This window comes from Anomaloglossus baeobatrachus, chromosome 6 (genome assembly GCF_048569485.1).
Source record: "Anomaloglossus baeobatrachus isolate aAnoBae1 chromosome 6, aAnoBae1.hap1, whole genome shotgun sequence".
In the NCBI taxonomy this organism is placed as follows: domain Eukaryota; kingdom Metazoa; phylum Chordata; class Amphibia; order Anura; family Aromobatidae; genus Anomaloglossus; species Anomaloglossus baeobatrachus.
In genome coordinates, this window is record NC_134358.1 from 390188485 (window position 1) to 390212418 (window position 23934).

Genomic DNA, 23934 nt, shown 5'->3' on the forward strand with positions numbered 1-23934 from the left:
ATTTAAAGTCCGACATCTGTGTTATAGTTTCTATATACAATTGATATTATAGCGCGGTCATACCACTTCTATAATCCGCACCTTACTGACCACTTCTGTGATGGAGCCTCCAGTGCAAGTGTCAACAAGTTCATGAGTTTATGTACTCCCAAATCACACCAAAAGAAAGCAAGAAGCAAGAACTTTTACAGCTATATCAATAAAAAGTAATATATTATGACCTCTGGAATGCTGAATGGCAAAAAACTATGTTTGCGATCCAGAGTGATTATGACATCAGTTGTATAATGACCGGGGGTGTTTTGATTCAGCTTGTGCCAGCTCTTCTGGTGTTTGATCTCTTCAATGCCTTGGATGTTAATTGAAGGGCATTATGTTACATTTATCACTACTTCACTGGGGAGCATTACTTTAAGCTTTTGTATATTTACAAAGTAATGACCTGGAACTCCAGGGTATAAATATTTAGCAGAATAAATTCACAACTCTGTATAATGGAAAGTCATAGTTAAAAAGTGTTCAGAGGGAAGTTTCACCCGGTTATTTGTCACAGTGAATAATTACAATTTACTGTTTTTGAAAAACTAGACTTTTTTGGTTGAGTAGCTGTGATGAATAAATGAACTTTGACTTGAGTGTATGATCATCACAATCTTGATCATTGCCCAAGAGACAAGTGAGTAATTAGCCGACAATCGAGAAAATGATCTTTTGTTGGCTAATTACCTGTTTCATACGGACATCCATCTCATTTATTGTCATCAGCATATCTCATCGTGTAGACAGATAGTAAGAATTTTCATAAAATGATGAATGCCACATGTAAACCTTTCCATATTGTCGATTGGCCAAGTTTATTTGCCCATGTAAAAGATCACTAAGAATTATACTGTGCATTTTAACTATTCATTGGCATTACCCAGTAGATAAAGCAGGGTTAATGGTTACAGTGTATCTCTAGTTGTTAAAAAAAATAATAATTATAATTCTAACACGGGAGCCTGCTCAATAATTGTTTTTCAAAATCATTTTCTCCAGTGTTTGTTTTTCTCTCATTCGTTTGACTGACTGGATGTGATCCATACTGTCGTCTAGATTTTCATCTCCACCACCATATAATTGTATTCTATTCTATAGTGCTTGAGATGAAAACTAGATGACCCTGGACAGTCTATGCTGCTATTTAATGCAAAATTGCTAATAAAAATGTTTTTGAAAAATGATTACTGAACATACTCCTCTATTTTATGACCATCTCAGCACATAACTGTTTCTTTTTCCACTGCGTTTGTTTGTGCAGAAAATTTACTGTGTTTAATAGTTCAAGCAAAGTGTATGTCATTTCATGAAAACGCATGACTACTCTAAAGGCCCCGTTACACGCAAAGGCATCACTAACGAGATGTCGTTGTGGTCACGGAATTCGTGACACACATCCAGCCTCATTAGCGACGTTGTTGCGTGTGACACGTACGAGCGACCGCTAACGATGCAAAATACTTACCAAATCGTTGATTGTTGACACGTCGTCCATTTCCAAAATATCATTGCTGCTTTTGGACACAGGTTGTTCGTTGTTCTTGAGGCAGCACACATCACTACGTGTGACACCCCAGGAGTAACTAACACCGTATCTGCGTCCTATGGAAACGAGGTGGGCGTGACTTTCATGTGGCTGCTCTCCGCCCCTCCGCTTCCATTGGACGCCTGCCGTGTGACGTCGCTGTTACGCCGCACGAACCGCTCCCTTAGAAAAGAGGCTGTTCGCCGGCCACAGCGACGTCGTTAGTAAGGTAAGTCCGTGTGACAGGTACTAGCGATATTGTGCACCACGGGCAGCGATTTGCCCGTGACGCACAAATGACAGGGGCAGGTGATTTCATGAGCGACATCACTAGCGATGTCGCTGCGTGTAAAGCACCCTTAAGTCTAAAGATCGAATTGGACTGTGCATTTTTTGCTTTTTTTCCCCTGTAGGCTTCTATTGGGAGCCTGAAAAATTTCACCACTAACAGAATTAACAAAATGCTTCAAACCTGCACTAAAAATATATTTAAAAAAATGAAAAATGCAGCAAGAAAATCCAGCAACTTTCAGAGCAGAATACTATTGTGTATTTTGATGCAGACACCTGCAGTAAAAAAGCAGCCAATAAAAGTAGAAGCCCATAGTAGACCACAATGTCTATGGTGCTCCATGAGATCTCAAGTGAAATTCTAGAGCCCTAATGAAGAAGATCACAGTGACTAACCATGACTGAAGTGATGCAATATATAAACTGTTTGGTATTTATGATCAGTTTTTGTTTTACACAACAAAAGGATTAAAAAATGCTGAAGTAATATGTCACATAAGGCAGACGGATGGATCAGTTGTAGAACACAAAGAAAGTACCAACAGGATGGATTAATGAGGTGCCAGGAGAACGGGATGAATGACCGAGCAAAACATGACGTTTGATTTCTGTGTGCTTTGTGGCCGTATCAGATATTTGATTATTAAAAAGCTGAATTTGAGCAATGTATAAAATAGAAAAATAATTGACTTCATTCTTTGCGGAGCCAGAGGACACTAATACACTGTTACATGATCCAGTGTACACATTGAATATTCCAGCTATATACTTGCTGGTAACAATGTCATGACTTTATTAAGCTTACTTCCGCCTGTCAATAAATGCTGTATGTAATCCAGTTTTGTATAGGTCTTCGTGGCTAGAGGGCCCAAGCTTGCATTGAAGAGAAATGCACTGCAGATTGCTCTATATGTAAATGACTCCAAGTTGTTCATAGCCTATTTACCTCATCTTTCTGTAGCTTATTAAATTTCCATTTAGTAGCTAATCTTTATTGGATTAACCATTTTCCAATGTTATATGCTATGTTCCAGCTAAAGTGCCCTAAAGTTTACACAGCTGTTCTTTTATTAAACATTTCTTACCTTTTTGTGATTTTTCTTTCTCCTTTTTGCTGCCTGTGACATTAGAACTCAACCCTGAAGGTAAGAATAATGAACAATAGACCTTGGCTGTTTATTCAAATGTAGAGCCGTGTAGCTAAATACCATTTATTATGTATGTAGAATATTCAAGAGCATGGTAAATCCTGAACAGGGCGCACATTGGTGGGGTTTTGCCACCAACAAAGTTAATTTTAAAGTTGATGTAATCAATAAGTCTTGGATTAAAAATAATTTCCACAATTGGATGTGGTTTTTTTTTTTTCCTGTGCTGAGATATAATAAATGTGCCCCTGCTTTGTACTGTGTAATGGCTGTGTCTAACCTACAGGGATATGGTCTGATCATACAGCTTTTGGCCAGGGGAGGACACAAAAGAGAGTATACAGATAGCACAGCACTGGATTGAACCTGATTCTTTTTGTGAGATAAAGCATTTTTCTGCCTGTTTTCTCAGTTGTTGGAGCTTTGTCTAAGTTGTTCTGATTTTTCCCACTCACCTTTGCTATAAATACTCTCCTCTCAGCTCAGGGAGTTGCCAATGATAGCTTAGTTATACCTAGTCGTTGGTGTGGACTTGTGAGTTGTGGGCAAATAAGTCGTTTTTGAAGCTATAGCAGGAAATTACTGTCTGGAATTTGTGTGGTGTTCTCTCTAGCTCTTATCCCTTTTCAGTTTGCCACAATTACTCATTCCTTTTACCTGTACCTTGATGTGTTTTATACAATTGCTGTTTCTTTTACCCCTGACTGTCTTATTCCTTTTGTGTCTTTAAACTACAGCAGAACTAATCTGCCCCCTTGTCTGTGCACTAGAGAGGGTTTTGTGCAGGTTTTGTACCGCACTGGGTGAAAGTACCCATCTAGGGACATTAGGGAGCTCAGGGTTGCTTAGAGTAAAGCCTGCTTTACACGGTACGACCGATTGTGCGATTTCACAATCGATCGTACCCGCCCCCGTCCTTTTTGCGTCACGGGCAAATCGCTGCCCGTGTCGCACAAAGTTACTAAACCCCGTCACACATACTTACCTCTCGTGCTACCTCGCTGTGGGCGGCGAACGTCCACTTCCTGGAGTGGGAGGGACGTTCGGCGTCACAGCGACGTCACACGGGCGCCGGCCAATAGAAGCGGAGGGGCGGAGATGAGCGGGACGTAAACATCCCGCCCACCTCCTTCCTTCCACATAGAGACGGCAGCGGCCGCGGGAGGCAGGTGAGCTGCTCATCGTTCCCGTGGTGTCACACGGAGCGACGTGTGCTACCACGGAAACGATGGGCGACTAAAGTAACCGATATTATGGAACCTAACGAGCAGTACCCGACTCACGATTTGTGAGCGATACTCGTCGCTAGGAGGTGTCACACAGGCCGACATCGCCAGCGATGCCGGATGTGCGTCACAAAAACCGTGACCCCGACGATCTATCGCACGATAGATTGCCTGGTGTAAAGCAGGCTTAAGTGTCAAGGGTTGTCCCTCACTATCCTTTCTTAGTGGTAGTATATTCCTTCCTCCTGTCTCCCTTTGTGCCGACCAGCCCTGGAGTTTTACCTGGTGCCTATCATCAGACAAGTCCAACCTCACCATCAGAGGCTCTGGTGAAGATTGGGCAGGCCCCTCTCAGCCCCTCTCAGAGTAAGGCTGGATCTGGGAGCAGTGTCTTCATCCCTCTTTCCCCACTGGCCACATCATTTTTTTTTGTTTAGTGGAGCAGCTGCAGAATTTGTCACTGGAAGTGGCAGATCTGCGTTCAATGATATTCCAGTTCTACTCATAGACCCCGGGTTTAGTAGCCTCTGCTCCCAGGCAGTTCTCACCCGAGTCTAAATTAGTATTGTTGGATAGGTTCTCTGGACAACTTTGTTGCTTTTAGGGAAGCCATAAAACTTTACTTTAGAGTTTGACCATACACCTCAGGTAACAAGGAACAGTGGGTGGGATAGTTACCTCACTCCTCCAGGGGGATCCCCAAACCTGGGCAATCTCTTTTTCGCCTGGTTCTCAGTCACCCCAGATAGTTGAGGGTTTTTTTGTGCTTTGGGGCTCATTTATGACAATCATAATCATGTCGTCTTATCTGAATCCAAACTACGTCAGATTCGTCAGGGAGACCGGTCAGTTGAGGAATTCTGCTCTGAATTCCGCAGATGGTCCACGTACACCAAGTGGAATGATCCTACTCTTATGAGTCAAATTTGCCAGGGTCTATCTAAGAGAGTAAAAGATGTGTTCGTCTTGTATGAGACCCCTAGTTCCCTGGAGGCCGCAATGTCTCAGCCTATCCGTCATCACCTTGAAAGACCTAAGAAGATACCATTATCTACCAGGGATCTTGTTTTTAATTAAGCGAAGTCTGTGCCCACTGAGGAACCTATGCATTTGGAGCGAGCAACTCGTGGCACCGGTCCACCTTTAGTTCGGTTTAAAATGGGGGTCTGTATTTTATTATGGTCGTAAGGGTAACTTTGTAGGAACCTGTCCCTCAATACGAAACCACCCAGAGCCGCCGGAAAACTAATGTGCCCTGGTTGCATTAAGGATAGCAACCTGGGTGTACATATTTCCTCCGTTGGTAGATCACACTTTTTGTTTGCCTGCTGAGGCCCAATTAGGTGAAAAAAAGGTGTTTATTTCTGCCTTTTTAGATAGTGGTGCGGGGTCCAATCTGGTGGACATCCGGTTCATCTGCACCCAGGACCTAACTCCACATCAGTTTCCTAACCCTATCCCCATTGTCACTAGATTCTGTACCCCTGAGTCACGGGCCTTTCACTCAGATCATTCAGGATTTATGTCTCAAGGTAAGGGCAATGCACCTATTGATTGTTTTGTGTTGGAGGCTCTGCCCTCCCCGGTTGTTGTAGGTTTTCCTTGGCTGATTCTACACAATCCAGGGGTGGACTGGCAGGTACGGGAGATAGTAAGATGGAGCGATTACTGTCTAAATAACTGCATGGACAACTGTATTTCCATGGTCGCTATCAGGTCCTTGTCAGCATATTTGTCTGACTGTAAGAACGTGTTTTCTGAGCAAGGGTGCCAGGAGCTGTCACCTCACCACCCCTTATGATTGCTCAGTCAATCTAACACCAGGGGGGCCAAAATGTCTAAAAGCATGCTATATATTATTTTGGGTCCTGAGAGGCAGGCGGCCATGAAAGTTTACAGTACAAAAAGCCTTGCTAAAGGACATATCAGACCCTCCTCATCTCGTATAGCAACAGGTTTTTCTTTGTTAATAAAAAAGATGGGGGGATTCGACCCTGTTTGGACTTCCACAAACTTAATCGGATCATCGTTCAGGATCCATACACTCTATATCTCATCCCGGATCTTTTTTAATCAGATCATCGTGGCTAAATGGTTTACCAAACTGGATCTTAGGGAGGCCTACAGCTTTATCTGTATTAAAGAGGGGGATGAGTGGAATATGGCTTTCAATACCTTAGAGGGACATTATGAAAACCTAGTCATGCCATTTGGTTTGATCAATGCTCCCTCCATTTTTCAGCATTTTGTAAATGACATCTTCCGACATTTGGCGGGTAGATTTGTGGTGGTATATTTGGATGACATTATAATTTTTTTGCCTGACCTAGAATCACACCAAGTACATGTGAGGTAGGTTTTACAGGTGCTTAGGGAAAAGAAACTATGTCAAGTTGGAAAAATGCATGTTCTCCATTCAGAAGATTCAATTTTTAGGGTATCTATTATTATCCACTGATTCACTGATTTTCATCTGAATCATTCTAAATTAGTCTGAGCGGTCCTGGACAGAGATCAATCTGAAAGCTTTGCAGCAGTTTCTTGGGTTCGTCAACAATTACCATAAATTATTCCAAAACTTTTCAGTAGTGGTTCAACCATTAACGGATCTGACCAGAAAAGGGTCAGACTTTTTAAGATGGTTTAATCCAGCCCATGTTGCATTTTCTGCTTTAAAAAAAAGTTTGGATTCTGCTCCGGTCCCCATACAGCCTGATGTTACCCAACTGTTCATTATGGAAGTTAATGCATCTGAGGTCGGGGTAGTGGCTGTTGTCTCCCTCCAAAAGGAATTACGATATCAGCAATAGAGAACTCCTAGTAAAAAGTTGACTTTTGAAGAATGTCGTCATTGTTTGGCGAGGGCACTACATCCTGTCATGGTACTTACTGATCATAAAAATGTATTCTTTTTGGAATCTGTTAAATGACTTACTCCTTGAGGTGGTCTCTGTTTTTCACCAGATTCAACTTCTTTGTAACTTATCGTCTGGGGGGTTAAAGATGGTAAAGCTGATGCATTGCCTCATGGTTTTCCAGGTGGAGGTAATGGTGGGAAGCCTGTTTCAATTTTACGGTAGGGAGTCGTCATTTCTGTAATATGTTCATACCTTGAGAAGGAAGTCATGGAGGTACAGGGGGATGCCCCTGCCACTTGCACTTCAGGTAAACTATTTGTTCCTTTGAACGTACGACTTAAGATATTAACTGAATATCATAATTCACTTGTGGCAGGATATCTGGGTAGTAAAACCACCACAGAGCTACTATCTCATCATTTTTGGTAGTCAAAATTGCATCAAGATATTCAGGATTATGTCTTGTCTTGCAATGATTGTATGCTTTTGAAAACCCCTTCTAGGTTCTGCAACCTTTGGTCATTCCTCATAGACCGTGTACTCACCTGTCGGTAAATTTTATCACTGATCTGCCAGTGTCTGGTGGTAGAACTGTAATACTGGTAGTTGTTGATAGGTTCAGCAGAATGGCTCATTTTACTGCATTACCTGCTCTTCCAATTGCTAAAACTTTGGCACAATTTTTTATCGATGAGATTGTAATACTTCATGAGCTCCCCTCTGGTATTGTATCAAATTGTGGGACTCAATTTTATATCAAAGTTTTGGAAGGCATTTTGTGCTGATATAGGGATTCATCCCTCATTTTTGGCCGTCTTTCACCCACAGTCTAATGGGCAGACTGAACAGGTGAATCAAAACATTAAGACATGTCTGAGTGTCTGAGGTGTTTTGTTTCAGAAAATCAAAAGGATTGGGTCTCTTATTTACCATTAGCGGAGTTTACAGTGAATAACCGCTGTCATGACTCTACAGGCAAGTCCACGTTTTTTGGGGCATATAGTTTTCACCCTCAATTTTGCTCTTTTAATGGAAACCGTTCCTCAGAAGACCCTGGGGATGAGCAGTTTTTATCATCAATTTCCTCTGTGTGCTGGTTTGGGAGGTTTCTAAATAAGATGAGGGTGATGGGTTCCAAATATAAAATTGGCTGATCATAAGCGCTTGGCTGGTCCGGACCTGTGTGTTGATGATATGGTGTGGTTGTCTACTAAGAACATTCAATTGAGGGTCCCTTCTTGCAAACTGGGACCCAGGTTCATCAGCCCCTGTAATATAATCATCATTCTCAACCTATAGCATTTTACCTTGCATTGCCACCTACTTTTAAAATACATAGAGTATTTCACCGATCACTCCTCAAAAAATATGTTCCGTTACCTCCTTCCCTGGTCATTGTTGATTAGAATCTGGAGTTTCAGGTAGCCAAGATCATAGATTCTCGCTTTGTACGCCAGTCACTGCAATACTTGGTGCATTGGAAGGGTTATGGTCCGGAGGAGAGAATTGGTATCAGTATCTGACATTCAGGCAATCAGGCTGGTCCAGTCCTTTCATGCCTCACATCCAGATAAACCTGGTCCTTATTGTTCGGCGTGCCCTTTGGTGGGGGAGTTTTGTCATGGGGGTACCTTGATGGACAGTGGTCCCCTCTATTTCTGGTGTCTTGAGATCACAGTGCATGGCTACACGCACATTGGCATAGGTTGAATCTGCTTTGTTTTTCAGTTAACTGCATATTTTTCTTGATCCGGTGCTGCAAAGGTTAAGCAGTTAGTGTGGCCTGAAAAGCTTTATCTCAGCTGTTCTGATTTTCCCACTCATCTCTGTTAGAAATACTCTTCTCTAAGCTAAGGTAGTTGCCAGTGATAGGTCAGCTATACCTAGCTCTTGGCGTGGCCTTGTGAGCTGTGGACAAAAAAGTCATTTTGGGAGCTGTAGTCAGAGATTGTTGCATGGAAGTTTGTGTGGTGTTCTCGCTAACTTTATATCCATTTCACTTTGCCACACTTATCCGCTTCTTTTACTTTTTCCTGTAGTTTGGTGTGTTTTGTACGATTGCTGTTTCTTTTACACCGGTCGGTCTTATCCTCTTTGTGTCTTTAAACTAGAGTGGAACTAGTGTGCCCGCTGCCCTGTACACTAGACAGGGTTGTGTTTAGGGAAAGGCAGGGATAGAAATGAGATCACTGCTCGGGGTGAAAGTACCCATTTAGAAACATCAGGGAGCACTGGGTTGCTTAGGGTCAGTGTTGGTGGTTTTCCATCACTAAGCTCTCCTAGTGGCAGTATATATACCTTCCTTCTCGCCTTGTGTCAACCAGTCCCCTTGGTGGAGTGCGACAACTAGGAGCTACCTTGGAGTGGTACCTGATAACAAGTCCAACCTCACCATCAAAGGCTCTAGTAAAGACTATTTAGGTGCTTAATTACGCACCTGTCAGGTTAAGCCTGGTTCTGGGAGCAGTGTATCTTCGTCTCTCTCTCCCCTCCATGTTGTAGCATCACAGGCAGTTATTGCTTTGTTTCTTGTTGGACCTTTAACCCCTTCACGACCAGACGATGTTTCGCTTTCCATTTTTTTTTCGCCATTCTTTTTCTGAGAGATGTAACTTTTTTATTTTTCAGTCAATATGGTCATGTGAGGGCTCATTTTTTGCGAAACGAGCTGTACTTTTAAATGAAACCATAAGTTTTACCATATAGTGTACTGGAAAACGGCAAAAAAATCCAAATGCAGAAAAATTGCAAAAAAAGTGCGATAGCACTATTGTTTTTGAGATATTTTATTCACTGTGTTCACTATATGGTAAAACTGATGTGTGGCTGTGATGCCTCAGGTCAGTGCGAGTTCGTAGACACCAAACATGTATAGGTTTACTTTTATATAAGGGGTTAAAAAAAATCGGAAGTTTGTCCGAAAAAAGTGGTGTACGTTTTACGCCATATTCCGTGACCCGTAGCGTTCTCATTTTTCGGGATCTATGGCTCAGTGACGGCTTATTTTTTGTGTCTCGAGCTGACGTTTTTAACAGTAACATTTTTGCGCAGATGCTACGTTTTGATCGCCTCTTATTGCATTTTGCGCAAACGTGGCGACAAACGTCATTTTGGCGTTTGGAATTTTTTTGCCGCTACGCCGTATACTGATTAGATTAATTGATTTTTTTATTTTGATAGATCGGGCGTTTCTGAACGCGGTGATGCCAAATGTGTGTATATTTTTTTTAATTTTTTTTAACCCTTTAATTTTCAATGGGGCGAATGGGGGTGATTTGAACTTTTAGTTTGTTTTTGTTTTTTTTTAATTTTTTAAAACTTTTTTTTTTATTTTACTAGTCCCCCCTAGGGGGCTATAGCGATCAGCAGTCCTCTGCTGATCACAGCTACACAGCTGTAAATAGCAGATACACTCACTTTCTTTTTCACTGGGCCGCGGGCACAGTAAAAGTGAAAGCAATTCATGTGTAGTACAGGAGTCATCACATGACCCTGTGCTACCATGACAACTACCCAACTACCGGAATTCACGTGATCGCGTCACGTGACTTCCGGTATCAGGCGGTAAGTAAAAGTTTACCGCGATCGCGCTTATAATGGCACTGTCACATATTGACAGCGCCATTTAAGGGGTTAAACGGCACGAGCAGATAACGATTCTGCTGGTGCCTAGCAGGCACACATCTCAGCTGTGAAAATCAGTTGAGATGCGCGCCAATCGTGGCATGCTGCCGCCGGCAGACCGCAGGCAGTAACGTTATGACCGCTAGGACGTAATTTTACTGCCCGCGGTCGTTAAGGGGTTAAAATGAATCTGTCAGCAGGATTTTACACTTCAAACTATTTATATGTGCATGTAGCTCTTTCAAAGACAAGTCCGGCAATACTTTTACATGGTGCATCCATTCCACCTTTCAGAAATCAGCATTTGAAGTGAGATACAAATGAGATTGAATAGCTATTTGTAGATCTAAAACCTCTGTCACTGCAACTCTATTACCTGCCGAACACTGCCTTGTCCTGCTTAACTAACAGCCTCAGCGATGTGTGATTCCAGGCAAAGGAGCCATCAGTCCAGCAGGAGTAGGCAGCACTGGATGGGCAATAGAGTTGGAGTGACAGAGGTTTCAGAGCTATAATATCCTTTCAGTCCTTTTTCATGTCTAATTGAAATGACTTAAAATGTACCTGTGGGAAGATAATATAAGTTGAAGTTCATTATTACAGTACATTGTTACTAAATAATATTGATTCACATTTGATAAGAAAAGACAAATAGTAAAGTCGGATTATACAGTACAGACCAAAAGTTTGGACACACCTTCTCATTCAAAGAATTTTCTTTATTTTCATGACTCTGAAAACTGTAGATTCACATTCACATGTTGAATAAAATACTTAACAAAAACGTGTGAAACAACTGAAAATATGTCTTATATTCTAGGTTCTTCAAAGTAGCCACCTTTTGCTTTGATTACTGCTCTGCACACTTTTGGCATTCTCTTGATGAGCTACACAAGGTAGTCACCAGAAATGGTCTTCCAACAATCTTGAAGGAGTTCCCAGAGATGCTTAGCACTTGTTGGCCCTTTTGCCTTCACTCTGCGGTCCAGCTCACCCCAAAACCATCTCGATTGGGTTCAGGTCTGGTGACTGTGGAGGCCAGGTCATCTGGCATAGCACCCCATCACGCTCCTTTTTAGTCAAATAGCACTTACACAGCCTGGAGGTGTGTTTGGGGTCATTGTCCTGTTGAAAAATAAAAGATGGTCCAACTAAACGCAAACTGGATGGAATAGCATGCTGCTGCAAGATGCTGTGGTAGCCATGCTGGTTCAGTATGCCTTTAATTTTGAATAAATCCCCAGCCAGTATCACCAGCAAAGCACCCCCACACCATCACACCTCCTCCTTCATGCTTCACGGTGGGAACCAGGCATGTAGAGTCCATCCGTTCACCTTTTCTGCGTCGCACAAAGACACAGTGATTGGATCCAAAAATCTTAAATTTGGACTCATCAGACCAAAGCACAGATTTCCACTGGTCTAACGTCCATTCCTTGTGTTATTTATCCCAAATAATTCACTTCTGCTTGTTGGCTGTCCTTAGCAGTGGTTTCCTAGCAGCTATTTTACCATGAAGGCCTGCTGCACAAAGTCTCCTCTTAACAGTTGTTCTAGAGATGTGTCTACAGCTAGAACTCTGTGTGGCATTGATCTGGTCTCTAATCTGAGCTGCTGTTAACCTGCGATTTCTGAGACTGGTGACTCGGATAAACTTATTCTCCACAGCAGAGGTGACTCTAGCTCTTCCTTTCCTGGGGCGGTCTTCATGTGAGCCAGTTTCTCTGTAGCGTTTGATGGTTTTTGTCTCTGCACTTCGGGACACTTTCAAATTTTTCAAAATTTTTCGGACTGACTGACCTTCATTTCTTAAAGTAATGATGGCCACTCCTTTTTCTTTACTTAGCTTCTTTTTTCTTGCCATAATACAAATTCTAACAGTCTATTCAGTAGGACTATCAGCTGTGTATCCACCAGACTTCTGCACAACACAAATGATGGTCCCAACCCCATTTATAAGGCAAGAAATCCCACTTATTAAACCTGACAGGGCACCTGTGAAATGAAAACCATTTCCAGTGACTACCTCTTGTAGTTCATCAATAGAATGCCAAGAGTGTGCAAAGCATTAATCAAAGCAAAAGGTGGCTACTTTGAAGAACCTAGAATATAAGACATATTTTTAAAACTCTTTGAGTGAGAAGGTGTGTCCAAACGTTTGGTCCGTACTGTACATTGGTAGTTAATGATATTTAATCTGGTATCCCCCCAATAACTCCCGAATAGTTGATAAAATTCTGACCGCTTGGACCCCTAGATCAGTAGAATAGGGTTACATTACCTTTGTTCTTTTTCACTGACCAGCTCCAGTGAACTGGAGATTGAAAGAATTGGCAGATGAGCCTGCACACTACTGCTCCATTCCATGAGACTGAAGGAAATAACAGCATTGTACGAGGTGCTGCTGATAAGTCTTTGGCTTTACCCATAAAGAAACGAGATTGGATGATGAAACTTTGCATTTATCCCACATACTCTCCACTGATGTTAACACACTTCTTAAATCGGTATTCCAAGTTCTCTAAACCTAACAACAAGAAAGATTGTTGTTGTACCTCAAACCAGGCATCCTTAGCAGCCATGGCATCAGAAATGGTGTAAAATGTGGTACCATTGAGGTGTTTCTTCAGGTTTAGGAACAGATGATAGTTGGCGGGAGCTAGATCTGGTGAATGAGGTGGGTGGTCAACCAGCTGGAAGCCCAGCTCTGCCAGTTTTGCCGTGGTCGCTTGTGCAGTGTGGGTGGAGGCGTTGTCTTGCAGGAATAAGATTCCTTTAGACAGCTTGCCGCGCCTTTTGGCCTTCAGAACTGCCTTCAATTGCTCCAAAAGTTCAATGTAATAAATTGCATTGATGGTGGAACCCTTTTGAAGGTAGTCGACTAGCAGCATGCCCTTCTTATCCCAGAACACAGACTCCATCACCTTAGTGGCTGATTTTTGCACCCTGAACTTCTTTACACGAGGAGAACCACTGTGCCTCCACTCTTTTGACTGCTCCTTGTTTTTAGGGTCATACAAACAAATCCAGGTCTCATCCATAGTGACCAGTCGATCCAAGAAGTTCTTATCAGTCCAGAAACGCTGACAAATGGACCGGGAAGTTTTCATTTGCATGCTTCTCTGATCTGTTGTCAAACATTTGGGGACCCACTTTGCAGATAGCTTCCTCATGTCCAAATGTTCATGGATAATGACAAAAGAAAAAGGTTTTGGTACCGTGTTAGCCAGTTGAAAAATTATTGATTGCTCTCAGTGAGAGAAACAAAATTAAAATTTTGTAGTTGTGATACCTTTTAATGGCTAACTAAATGCACATTTATTGCAGAAGAGAATCCAAGCCTTGGCATAAAATTACATTTAAAAAAAGAAATCCAAGAATTTGATTTGTTAACATTGCTTACTAGTTCTTCAATCTTAGTGTTCCCAGGGAACGTATAGTGATGAGATCTTTGTTGCTTCTTCTTAAAGAAAAATGAAAGCGTGTGTCTAACACTAAAAAAAATTAAGCATGGGCGATTTTAAAATATAAAGTAGAAGCATACCATCCAGTGCAGGCTACTTCAGAAATTCTGGAAGTGATTCCTGCTCCACCTGGAAATCACAGGACTGCTGCAGCCTGTGAATGGCTGCACCAGTCATGTAAGAAAAAGTGCGGTTCTTGATTTGTTTCTTTGATGAAGTGGAGTTTCAATTAACTGCTGAATCCAGTGACAGGCGTGCTAAATGGAGTAAGTATCACTCCCGGAATCTAAACAAACCCCCTTAGTGCGAGGCCTGCGCTGATTCTATAGGGCTGCAGGTAGGCTAGTATGCCTCCGTTGTTATTTTAAAAGCATCCATACAGAAAAAATGTACTTCTTTTAAGATTATGTAGCTTATTAAAGAACTGTTGGCACTGCAAGAATGAAGGCGACCTCTTCGTCTACTGCGGCATTACTGACAACCACTTCTCTAGGAACTGGGAAGTGTATGTGTTTATTATATGTTTGTCCCATTATACCTCTATTAATAATCTTGTGTCTCTCTTTTCTTCAGTAGTTTATAAGCTTTGTTAGCCAGGGTTAGAGTGACTTCTTTGGAGCTTTTCCTTTTGGATGTACATATTCTGTGCACTAGAGGGCACTGCTGTTCTACATGTGACACTAGCGTTGGCAGTTCTTTCATTGTAGGATGATGTTTGCTTTTTTAACCAAATTGTTGCACGGTAAAAAGTTAGCCTAGTAGAAATTACATACTGTGGATTTTGCATATATAGCATCATTTATTCAAAGAATAAAAATGTTTTCTTGTATTTTTTTTTCCTACCGTAACAGCTTTTATTGTATAATTATTTTTGGATGTATAAATCCCCATTAATATTATATATGTATGTTATATTATATTTCTCCCAATTATAAAGACATTGACCGCACATCCAAACATAAGGACAACTGAGCGGTTCGCCATGGTGTGGCAGTGGGCTTCATATAGTCTGAGCCAAAGGTTACCATATGAACCTCAAGTTCAGTTTTGTAACTTTTTGCCTAGCAGCATTAGGTCAATGTATGATTATTGGATGTGCGCTTCATGTCTATTTCTCTACAGCTATTGTAGAAGGAATGATTTATAACTTAAATGTGAAAACTTTAAAAGTTTGTATTCCTATATAGATAGTATGTGGCACAATATCATTGATCAATTAAAAAGCCAATCCTTCTGGATTTTGCAGCATCTTAAAAATCTGAAAGTTTAGTCAAGTGAACCCAAGATGAGGTTAATAGCATTTCCACCTGAAATTAAAAGTTCACTAGTACATTCAGGTTCCTCAGTTGTCCTTTTTTGTTCCATGCTTTTATAGTTCTATACTTTTTTCCCCTTTCTGGTTTAAGAAGTAACAGCAGGAAATTGCTGTTTTTACTGTACCCATAGGGCTTGTCTCCCAGCTTTCATAGCCTTCCTATGTGCAACTCTTAGCTCTCCCAAAATCATAGAACTATATACATTTGCCATTCAGAATTCAGGGAAAGTGCAATGTTGAAACTAAAAGGTGCCTAAGGCAGTTACAACCCACCGTGCCTATCAGGAAAAAAAGCTACATTTCCTTATGTGTTGTAATACTGCGCTGTAAATGCACCATTAATAATATATTAATATGTATGTAAGATATCAAACTAGAATTGTATATTATACATTATATGTAAAACTATTATATATTTTACATATTAGATTAATATGTATTATGATATATTGTATATAATTCTAGTTTTATATATAATAAATAATAGTAATAATTTTGTATATAATATTTATAATTCTAGTTTTATCTAATATATAAAGCTGAATGTGTGTATGTGTGTGTGTATGTCCGGGATTGGCATCTGCACCGTCGCAGCTACAGCCACAAAATTTTGCACACTCACACCTCTGGACCCCGAGAGCGTCATAGGCTATGTTTTGAGGGGAAATTTTAACCCCGCGCTTTACAGTTATTCACCAAAAAACCTGCCTCCATTAAAGCGAATGGGGCTGGGAGCCACAGTGCAGCCAGAACTTCAGAAGAATGCGCAGCCACGCCCTTATATGGAATGTTGGCGTGTCACAATGCAGCCAGGGAAACAGACAGACACAGACAGGGAAATAGGCAGACACAGACAGGCTAAGAAACAGACATAGACAGGGTAAGAGACAGACACAAAGAGACAGACACAGACAAAGAGACAGACTGACAGGGAAAGAGAGAGACCGGTTAAGAGACAGACACAGACAGGTAAAGAGACAGACAAAAAGACAGACACAGGGAAAGAGACAGACAGGGAAAGAGAGGGAAAGAGACAGACAGGGAAAGAGACAGACAGGGAAAGTGACAGAGATAGATAGACAGACAGGGAAAGAGATAGATAGACAGACAGGGAAATAGACAGAGACAGTCAGAGACAGACAGGGAAAGAGACAGACAGACAAAGAGATAGAGAGACAGAGAGATATATACAGAAGGGGAGACAGACAGATAATGGGGGAGAAACAGAGAGACAGTTTCTATCCTGGGCAGCGCCGGGTGCTATGTTGTGAGGCGAAATTTTAACCCCGCGCGTTCCAATTTACCAATCAATTTTGCCCCTATCTACATAATAGGGAAAAAGTGAAACGAAAAGTGTTGGGGGAAAATTGACAGCTGCCAGATGTGAACAAGGGGGACTTAAAGAATGAGAGCGATGGCGCCAAAAGCATATACCGTACAGTTGCTAAGGTGGGGCCCCGACATGGGATACTCACCACACTCGGGGATATGAACACACACACAAAATGCACCACACACTACCACGTACTTGAACACATATACCACCCTCAGCACACATTTCACCACACATACACCAACCTCGCCACATAATCACCCTAAAACACACACAAGTCTGGTATTATCCTTCAAAAATAAAAATCTGATTAATAAGCAGCCAAACTACAAGAACAACAAATGTACCACATAGGAAATACGGCAGCTGTCAGTCACATGACCTGTCTATTATGTGTATGTGTGCGCTAATATATACTGTCAAGGGGGAGGGCTTTCTGTTGCCTGGAGATTTATCAGGCTGCCAATAGCAACCAATCACAGCTTAGCTTCTATTTTGCTACAGTTAATTAATCTGAGCTCTGATTGGTTAATATAGGCAACAGTTTAATAATTACATTCTATCTATTTGTTTTGTGGTTTTTGTGTGCAGAATACATTTTTGTTAATACATTCTATTTTGTTAACAGCAGTTATTATCCCGGGCGAAGCCGGGTAGTACAGCTAGTATTCTATATAATTATAGTTTTCTAGTTTTTACTTTGGCTATTTTTCTGATGGTTAGGATTTATTTTAATTTTTACCGTATTTTGTGTATTATAATATGCACCGGACCATAAGAAATGGCTGTTCTATTCCTGATCTAAAGCTGCATTCACACACAGCATTTTTGCTGCGTTTTTTGAGGATTCGTTTGTCAGCTGCAAAAGCAAATCAGCTTTTTGAAAAATCGCATCACTTGAAAGGTTTTTGAGCTTATAAATAAAGCTTTCAATAGCAAAAGTAGATTAGAAAAAGGCCACAAACTGACTGCTCATTCTTTGTGAGGATCCTCACAAAACGATGTGTCTGAATGTCCTATCTTGAAACCTATTGCCTTTGCTGGGATGCTAGAGTCACTGCATTTCACTGAATTACTTTGCCATCAATGTTCGATATGTTTGTAACAAGAAAGAAATTGTTAGCAAGACACTGGCAGTAAAAGATACTAAAGCTCATCACACCAGCCAGTTTCTCCAGGCTTTAGTGGAAAAAGTTCTGCAAGATTACAAACTCAAAAAAGAACAGCTTCTTACTATTGTAACAGACAATGCTTCAAACTTGATAAGTACAATTAAACTGATGAATGAGAGTAATGAACAACATCTAGAAGAAAATTTAGGATTTAGTATGTGTGAGATGGAAGGCCACAGTGCTGTTCATGTAACTGAGGAACAAACAGTGTAACAGAAGAACAGCAAAATGATACTTTAGGATTAGATGATCTTGTTGAAGTTGCTTCAAAACACTGTCATATTCATCACATGCGCTGTGTTGTGCACACGCAGCAGCTGGCAATAAGAGATAGTCTGCAAGAGGGACCTCGGTTTCACACATCCGGCTTTTCGCCGGTTTGGCGGATGCGGCGCACTCAAGTACAGTGTATACAGTACAGTGGCAGCGCGACAAACGCCGGTCACATGCTGTCATTTGACCGGAGCATGTGACCCGGAAGTTGCGGCGCTGCCACTGTACTGTATGGTACTGTACTGGCGTGCGCCGCATCCGCCAAACTGGCGAAAAGCCGAATGTGTGAAACTGGGCGGACATGCTGGAAATCTAATTGGAAAAGTGAGGAAGTTGGTTATTGCCGCCAGAACCCCTAAAATTGATTCCATCTTGAAGAGACATGCTGGGAAAGGGACAATTGTTGATCAAGCAACTCGGTGAGGCAGCACTTATTTAATGACTGAGCGATTGCTTGAACTAAAATCGTTTTTTATAGATATGGTGAACCCTCAAGTAACATTAAATGAAGGTCAATGGACACAGGTGGCTGAATTGAAGGAATTGCTTAATCACCTATTTACCGTGACTAAAAAATTACAAGCTGAGGATTTAACTCCTGGCATTTTCTTAAGGGAGTGGAAGAACTTGTTATTTTGCCTGTCCCAATGAGGAGGTTTAATCGCAGATGGCATTTCTGTTTTAGTGAAACCGAGAGAGACACAGCTATTGGAAAATAAAATTCTTGTTGCAGCTGTTTATGTGGACCCAAGTCATCGTATACTTCTTGATGATCAACAGCTTACTAAAAGAAAAGAAGCATTGAGTGAGTTAGCAGTTAGGGCGGCGTCACACGCTACGATATATCTTGCGATATGTCGTTGAGGTGACTGATTCTGTGATGCACATCCGGCATCATTAGACATATCGTAGCGTGTGACAGTTACGAACGACTGTGAACGAGCAAAAATACTCAGCTTTTCTTCGTCGCTCCATTGGGAGACCCAGACGATTGGGTGTATAGCTACTGCCTCCGGAGGCCACACAAAGCATTACACTAAAAAGTGTAAGGCCCCTCCCCTTCTGGCTATACACCCCCAGTGGGATCACTGGCTCACCAGTTTTCGGCTTTGTGCGAAGGAGGTCAGACATCCACGCATAGCTCCACTGTTTAGTCAGCAGTAGCTGCTGACTATATCGGATGGAAGAAAAGAGGGCCCATATGGGGCCCCCAGCATGCTCCCTTCTCACCCCACTGGTGGTTTGTAAGGTTGAGGTACCTATTGCTGGTACGGCGGCTGGAGCCCACATGCTGTTTTCCTTCCCCATCCCCCTGAGGGGCTCTGAGGAAGTGGGATCTTACCGGCCCCAAAGCCCTGAGGCCGGGCTCCATCCACAGACCCATTGAACCTGCTGGATGTGGAGCGGGAGTGCCGTTCAGGGACATGGCCCTGCACCATTCAGGTACTCTGTGTCCCCGTACACACAGGCACAGCACACTCCAGACTTGCTGGGTGTGCTAGTGCGCCGGGGACAGTAAAGGGTTACAGTCACTGCAGCCTAGCTGAGTGACTTTATTTATAGGGAACTACCGCGCCGGACGCTCCGGGAGCGGCGGCGCGGCTGGGCTTGTAGTGCGCCGGGGACTTAGCGCCGACCGCGCTTTTACGGCGGCGGCGCTTATAAATCCAGTCCCCGGCTTTTGCGGCCTAGCTCCGCTTCGTTCCCGCCCCCACCCTGTCAATCAGGGTAGGGGAGAGACGCTGTACAATCAGCAGCGCCGAGGGCTGGAGCCTTATTTACATGCTCCAGCCCTCTCACTGGACACTGTGGGACGCCGGTTTCCCGCTCTGACTAGGGGCACGCCTACGGCCCTCCCCTACTCACACGAGCTGGAGAAGGACGCCGGCAGCCATTCCTGCAGTCCGAGCTGAGAGAACGGACTCTGGGCAACCAGGCACAGGACTAGGGCGACCACACACCCGCTTATAGGCGGGCGGTAAGCGGCACCTGAAGTGCTGACACTAAATACCGCAGTTTGTCCATTTGTATTTTATGCTTACACTGCATAGGTCGCTATTTTTGGCTATATGCCCTCTTAGATGGCGACACATTAGCAGCAGGAAAGCATGGGTGCTAAAGCACAGGCTTTCTATGCTGCTTGTATTGCACGTACTGAGGTGTTCATGTGTATTTATGCTTGTATGCTATACACTGCACTGTACGGTCGCTAGTCTTGGCTATATTCGCCATAGAATGGCTAGACTACAGCAGCAGAAAAGCAAGGGTGTTGAGGCACAGGTTTTTTTCTATGCTGCTTGTTTTGCAGGGGTTGCAGTGTTCATTTGTACTTATGCTTGTATGCTATACATTGCACTGTATGGTCGCTATTCTGGGCTATATTCCCCTAGATGGCTACACAACAGCAGCAAAAAAGCAAGGGTGCCAAGGCACAGGCTTTCTATGCTGCTTGTACTGCATGTGCTGCAGTGTTCATTTGTACTTTATGCTTGTATGCTATACATTGCACTGTACGGTCGCCATTCTTGGCTCTATAAGTCGGCAGCAGCATATAAGCAACACAGGCTTTCGATGCTGTTTTTACTGCATGTGATACTGTTCCACGGCACTGAACCCCATTGTGTGCAATGCTCCCCTGTAGCACTTGGTCAGCCGGGGTCTCTACTTGACGTGGCCAAAAGAACCACCTCTCAACCCTGTCCAAGGACAGGGACGGAGTTGCGATGGGATAGAGACTTGCAGTCCGGACAGGCCATGGGCAATCTGGAGCATTGCTCCCTGGCCACCCTCATTTGGAATAAAATCGGTGCTCCGGGGGGGGTCCCAGGACGACTCTCTGTATGATGAGGCAGACGTAGCTCATCAGGACTTTGATCCTGACACCGCTCTCACTCCGGATACACCGGATGGTGACGCCATAAGGAATGATCCTATAGCGTCCATCAATGGAATGTTGGATCTTTCTCCCTCAGCTCCCCCAGCGGAGGAGTCAGCTTTCACAGCAGGAGAAATCCCATTTCAGTAGCTCAAACGTATATTGAGTATTGTTCTCGCCACGCTGACTTCAGAGAAGCAGTCCAGGAACACCACGCTTCCCAGATAAGTGTTTTCTCCAAACGTATTAAGGATACACGTTATCCCTTTCCCCCTGACGTGGTCAAGCGTTGGACCCAGGGTCCAAAGGTGGATTCTCCAATCTCCAGGCTTGCGGCTAGAGCCATAGTTGCAGTGGAGATGGGACTTCACTTACAGATGCCATTGACAGACAGATGGACTCTGGTTGAAATCTGTCTATGAGGCTATCGGCGTGTCGGTTGCTCCGGCATTCACAGCCGTATGGGCACCCTAAGCTTTTCAGCTGTTCTTGCGCAGCTGGTCTTGAGCACATGTACATCTGTGCCGCAGGGGCGTCCGTAACCTCGCAATGTCTGCATTGCGACTTACCCTATTAATGCTGTCCTGGAAGGACAGTCGAGGTTTCGGTCCTTCCCAGGCTCGGGCAGGTCCCAATTGTCCTCGTCCAAAAGGGCTGAAAAGCCTCAGAGGGGCTCAGCTTCCGGCCGGGCTCAATCACGCCCAAGGTAGGCAGCCGGAGGAACCGCTACCAAGGCGGTCTCCTCATGACTCTCAGCTCTCTCATCTCTCCGCATCCGCGGTTGATGGCAGACTCGCTCGCCTTTGGCGACATTTAGCTGCCACAGGTCACAGACCGGTGGGTGAGGGACAGTGTGCCCACGTGCACAGGACAGAGTTCTGTTCTCGTCCTCCGACTCGATTCTTCAGAACGTCCCCACCTCCCCACCGAGCAGATGCTCTTCTGCGGGCAGAAGGAGTGGTAATCCCGGTTCCTCTTCAGGAACAAGACACGGTTTTCCTCCAAGCTGGTTGTGGTGCCAAAAAAGGATGGCTCTTTCCGTTCCGTTCTGGACCTAAAACTGCTCAACAAGCACGTGGAGGCCAGGCGGTTCCGGATGAAACCCTCCGCTCCGTCATTGCCTCAATGTCTCAAGGAAATTTCCTAGCATCAATAGACATCAAAGATGCTTATCTCCACGTGCCGATTGCTACAGAGCACCAATGTTTTTCTACGTTTCGTGATAGGAAACGACCATCTTCAGTTCGTAGCTCTGCCATTCGGGCTGGCGACAGCCCCACGGGTGTTCGCCAAGGTCATGACGGCAGTGGTAGCAGTCTTGCACTCACAGGGACACTCTGTGATCCCTTACTTGGATGATCTACTTGTCAAGGCACCCTCTCAAGAGGCATGCCAACTCAGCCTGAATGTTGCGCTGGAGACTCTCCAGACGTTCGGGTGGATCATCAACTTCTCAAAGTCAAACCTGTCACGACCCAATCACTAACGTATCTTGGCATGGAGTTTCATACCCTCTCAGCGGTAGTGAAGCTTCCGCTGGACAAGCAGCGGCCACTACAGACTGGGGTGCAGACTCTCCTTCAAGGTCAGTCGCACTCCTTAAGACGCCTCATGCACTTCCTCGGGAAGATGGTGGCGGCAATGGAGGCGGTTCCGTTTGCGCAGTTTCATCTGCGTCCACTTCAATGGGACATTCTCCGCCAATGGGACGGGAAGTCAACATCCCTGAACAGGAAAGTATCCCTTTCACAGACGGCAAGGACTCTCTGCAAGGGTGGCGTCTTCCCACCTCATTATCACAGGGAAGATCCTTCCTACCACCGTCTTGGGCGGTGGTCACGACAGACGCGAGTCTGTCAGGGTGGGGAGCGGTTTTTCTCCACCACAGGGCTCAGGGTACGTGGACTCAGCAGGAGTCCACCCTTCAGATCAATATTCTGGTAATCAGAGCAGTGTATCTTGGCCTACTAGCCTTCCAGCAGTGGCTGGAAAGAAAGCAGATCCGAATTCAGTCGGACAACTCCACAGCGGTGGCATACATCAATCACCAAGGAGGGACACGCAGTCGGCAAGCCTTCCAGGAAGTCCGGCGGATTCTGATGTGGGTGGAAGCCACGGCCTCCACCATATCCGCAGTTCACATCCCCGGCGTAGAAAACTGGGAAGCAGGCTTCCTCAGTCGCCAGGGCATGGACGCAGGGGAATGGTCCCTTCACCCGGACGTGTTTCAGGAAATCTGTCGCCGCTGGGGAAGGCCGGACGTCGACCTAATGGCGTCCCGGCACAACAACAAGGTCCCAACCTTCATGGCACAGTCTCGCGATCAAAGAGCGCTGGCGGCAGACGCCCTAGTGCAAGATTGGTCGCAGTTCCGGCTCCCTTATGTGTTTCCACCTCTGGCACTCTTGCCCAGAGTGCTACGCAAGATCAGATCCGATTGCAGCCGCGTCATACTCGTCGCCTCAGACTGGCCGAGGAGGGCGTGGTATCCGGATCTGTGGCAGCTCACGGTCGGCCAACCGTGGGCACTACCAGACCGACCAGACTTACTGTCCCAAGGGCCGTTTTTTCCATCGGAATTCTGCGGCCCTGAACCTGACTGTGTGGCCATTGAGTCCTGGATCCTAGCGTCGTCAGGATTATTCCACGGGGTCGTTGCCACCATGAGACAGGCTAGGAAGCCCACGTCCGCTAAGATCTACCACAGAACGTGGAGGATATTCTTATCCTGGTGCTCTGCTCAGGAAGTGTCTCCCTGGCCATTTGCATTGCCTACCTGTCTTTCTTTCCT

General features: G+C 44.1%; 1 protein-coding gene across 4 annotated transcripts in view; it reads left to right on the top strand.

Moving 5' to 3' along the window:
* BBS9 (Bardet-Biedl syndrome 9) overlaps positions 1-23934 on the top strand; it is a 704556-nt gene that overhangs the window by 401356 nt on the left and 279266 nt on the right. For 3 of the 4 annotated variants that reach the window (XM_075315101.1, XM_075315105.1, XM_075315103.1), the window contains one exon: positions 2986-3000. The exons of the other annotated variant lie outside the window; for it this stretch is intronic. In XM_075315101.1, the coding sequence (XP_075171216.1) occupies positions 2986-3000 (15 nt within the window). The remainder of the gene's footprint in view (positions 1-2985; positions 3001-23934) is intronic. 4 annotated transcript variants of the gene reach the window in all.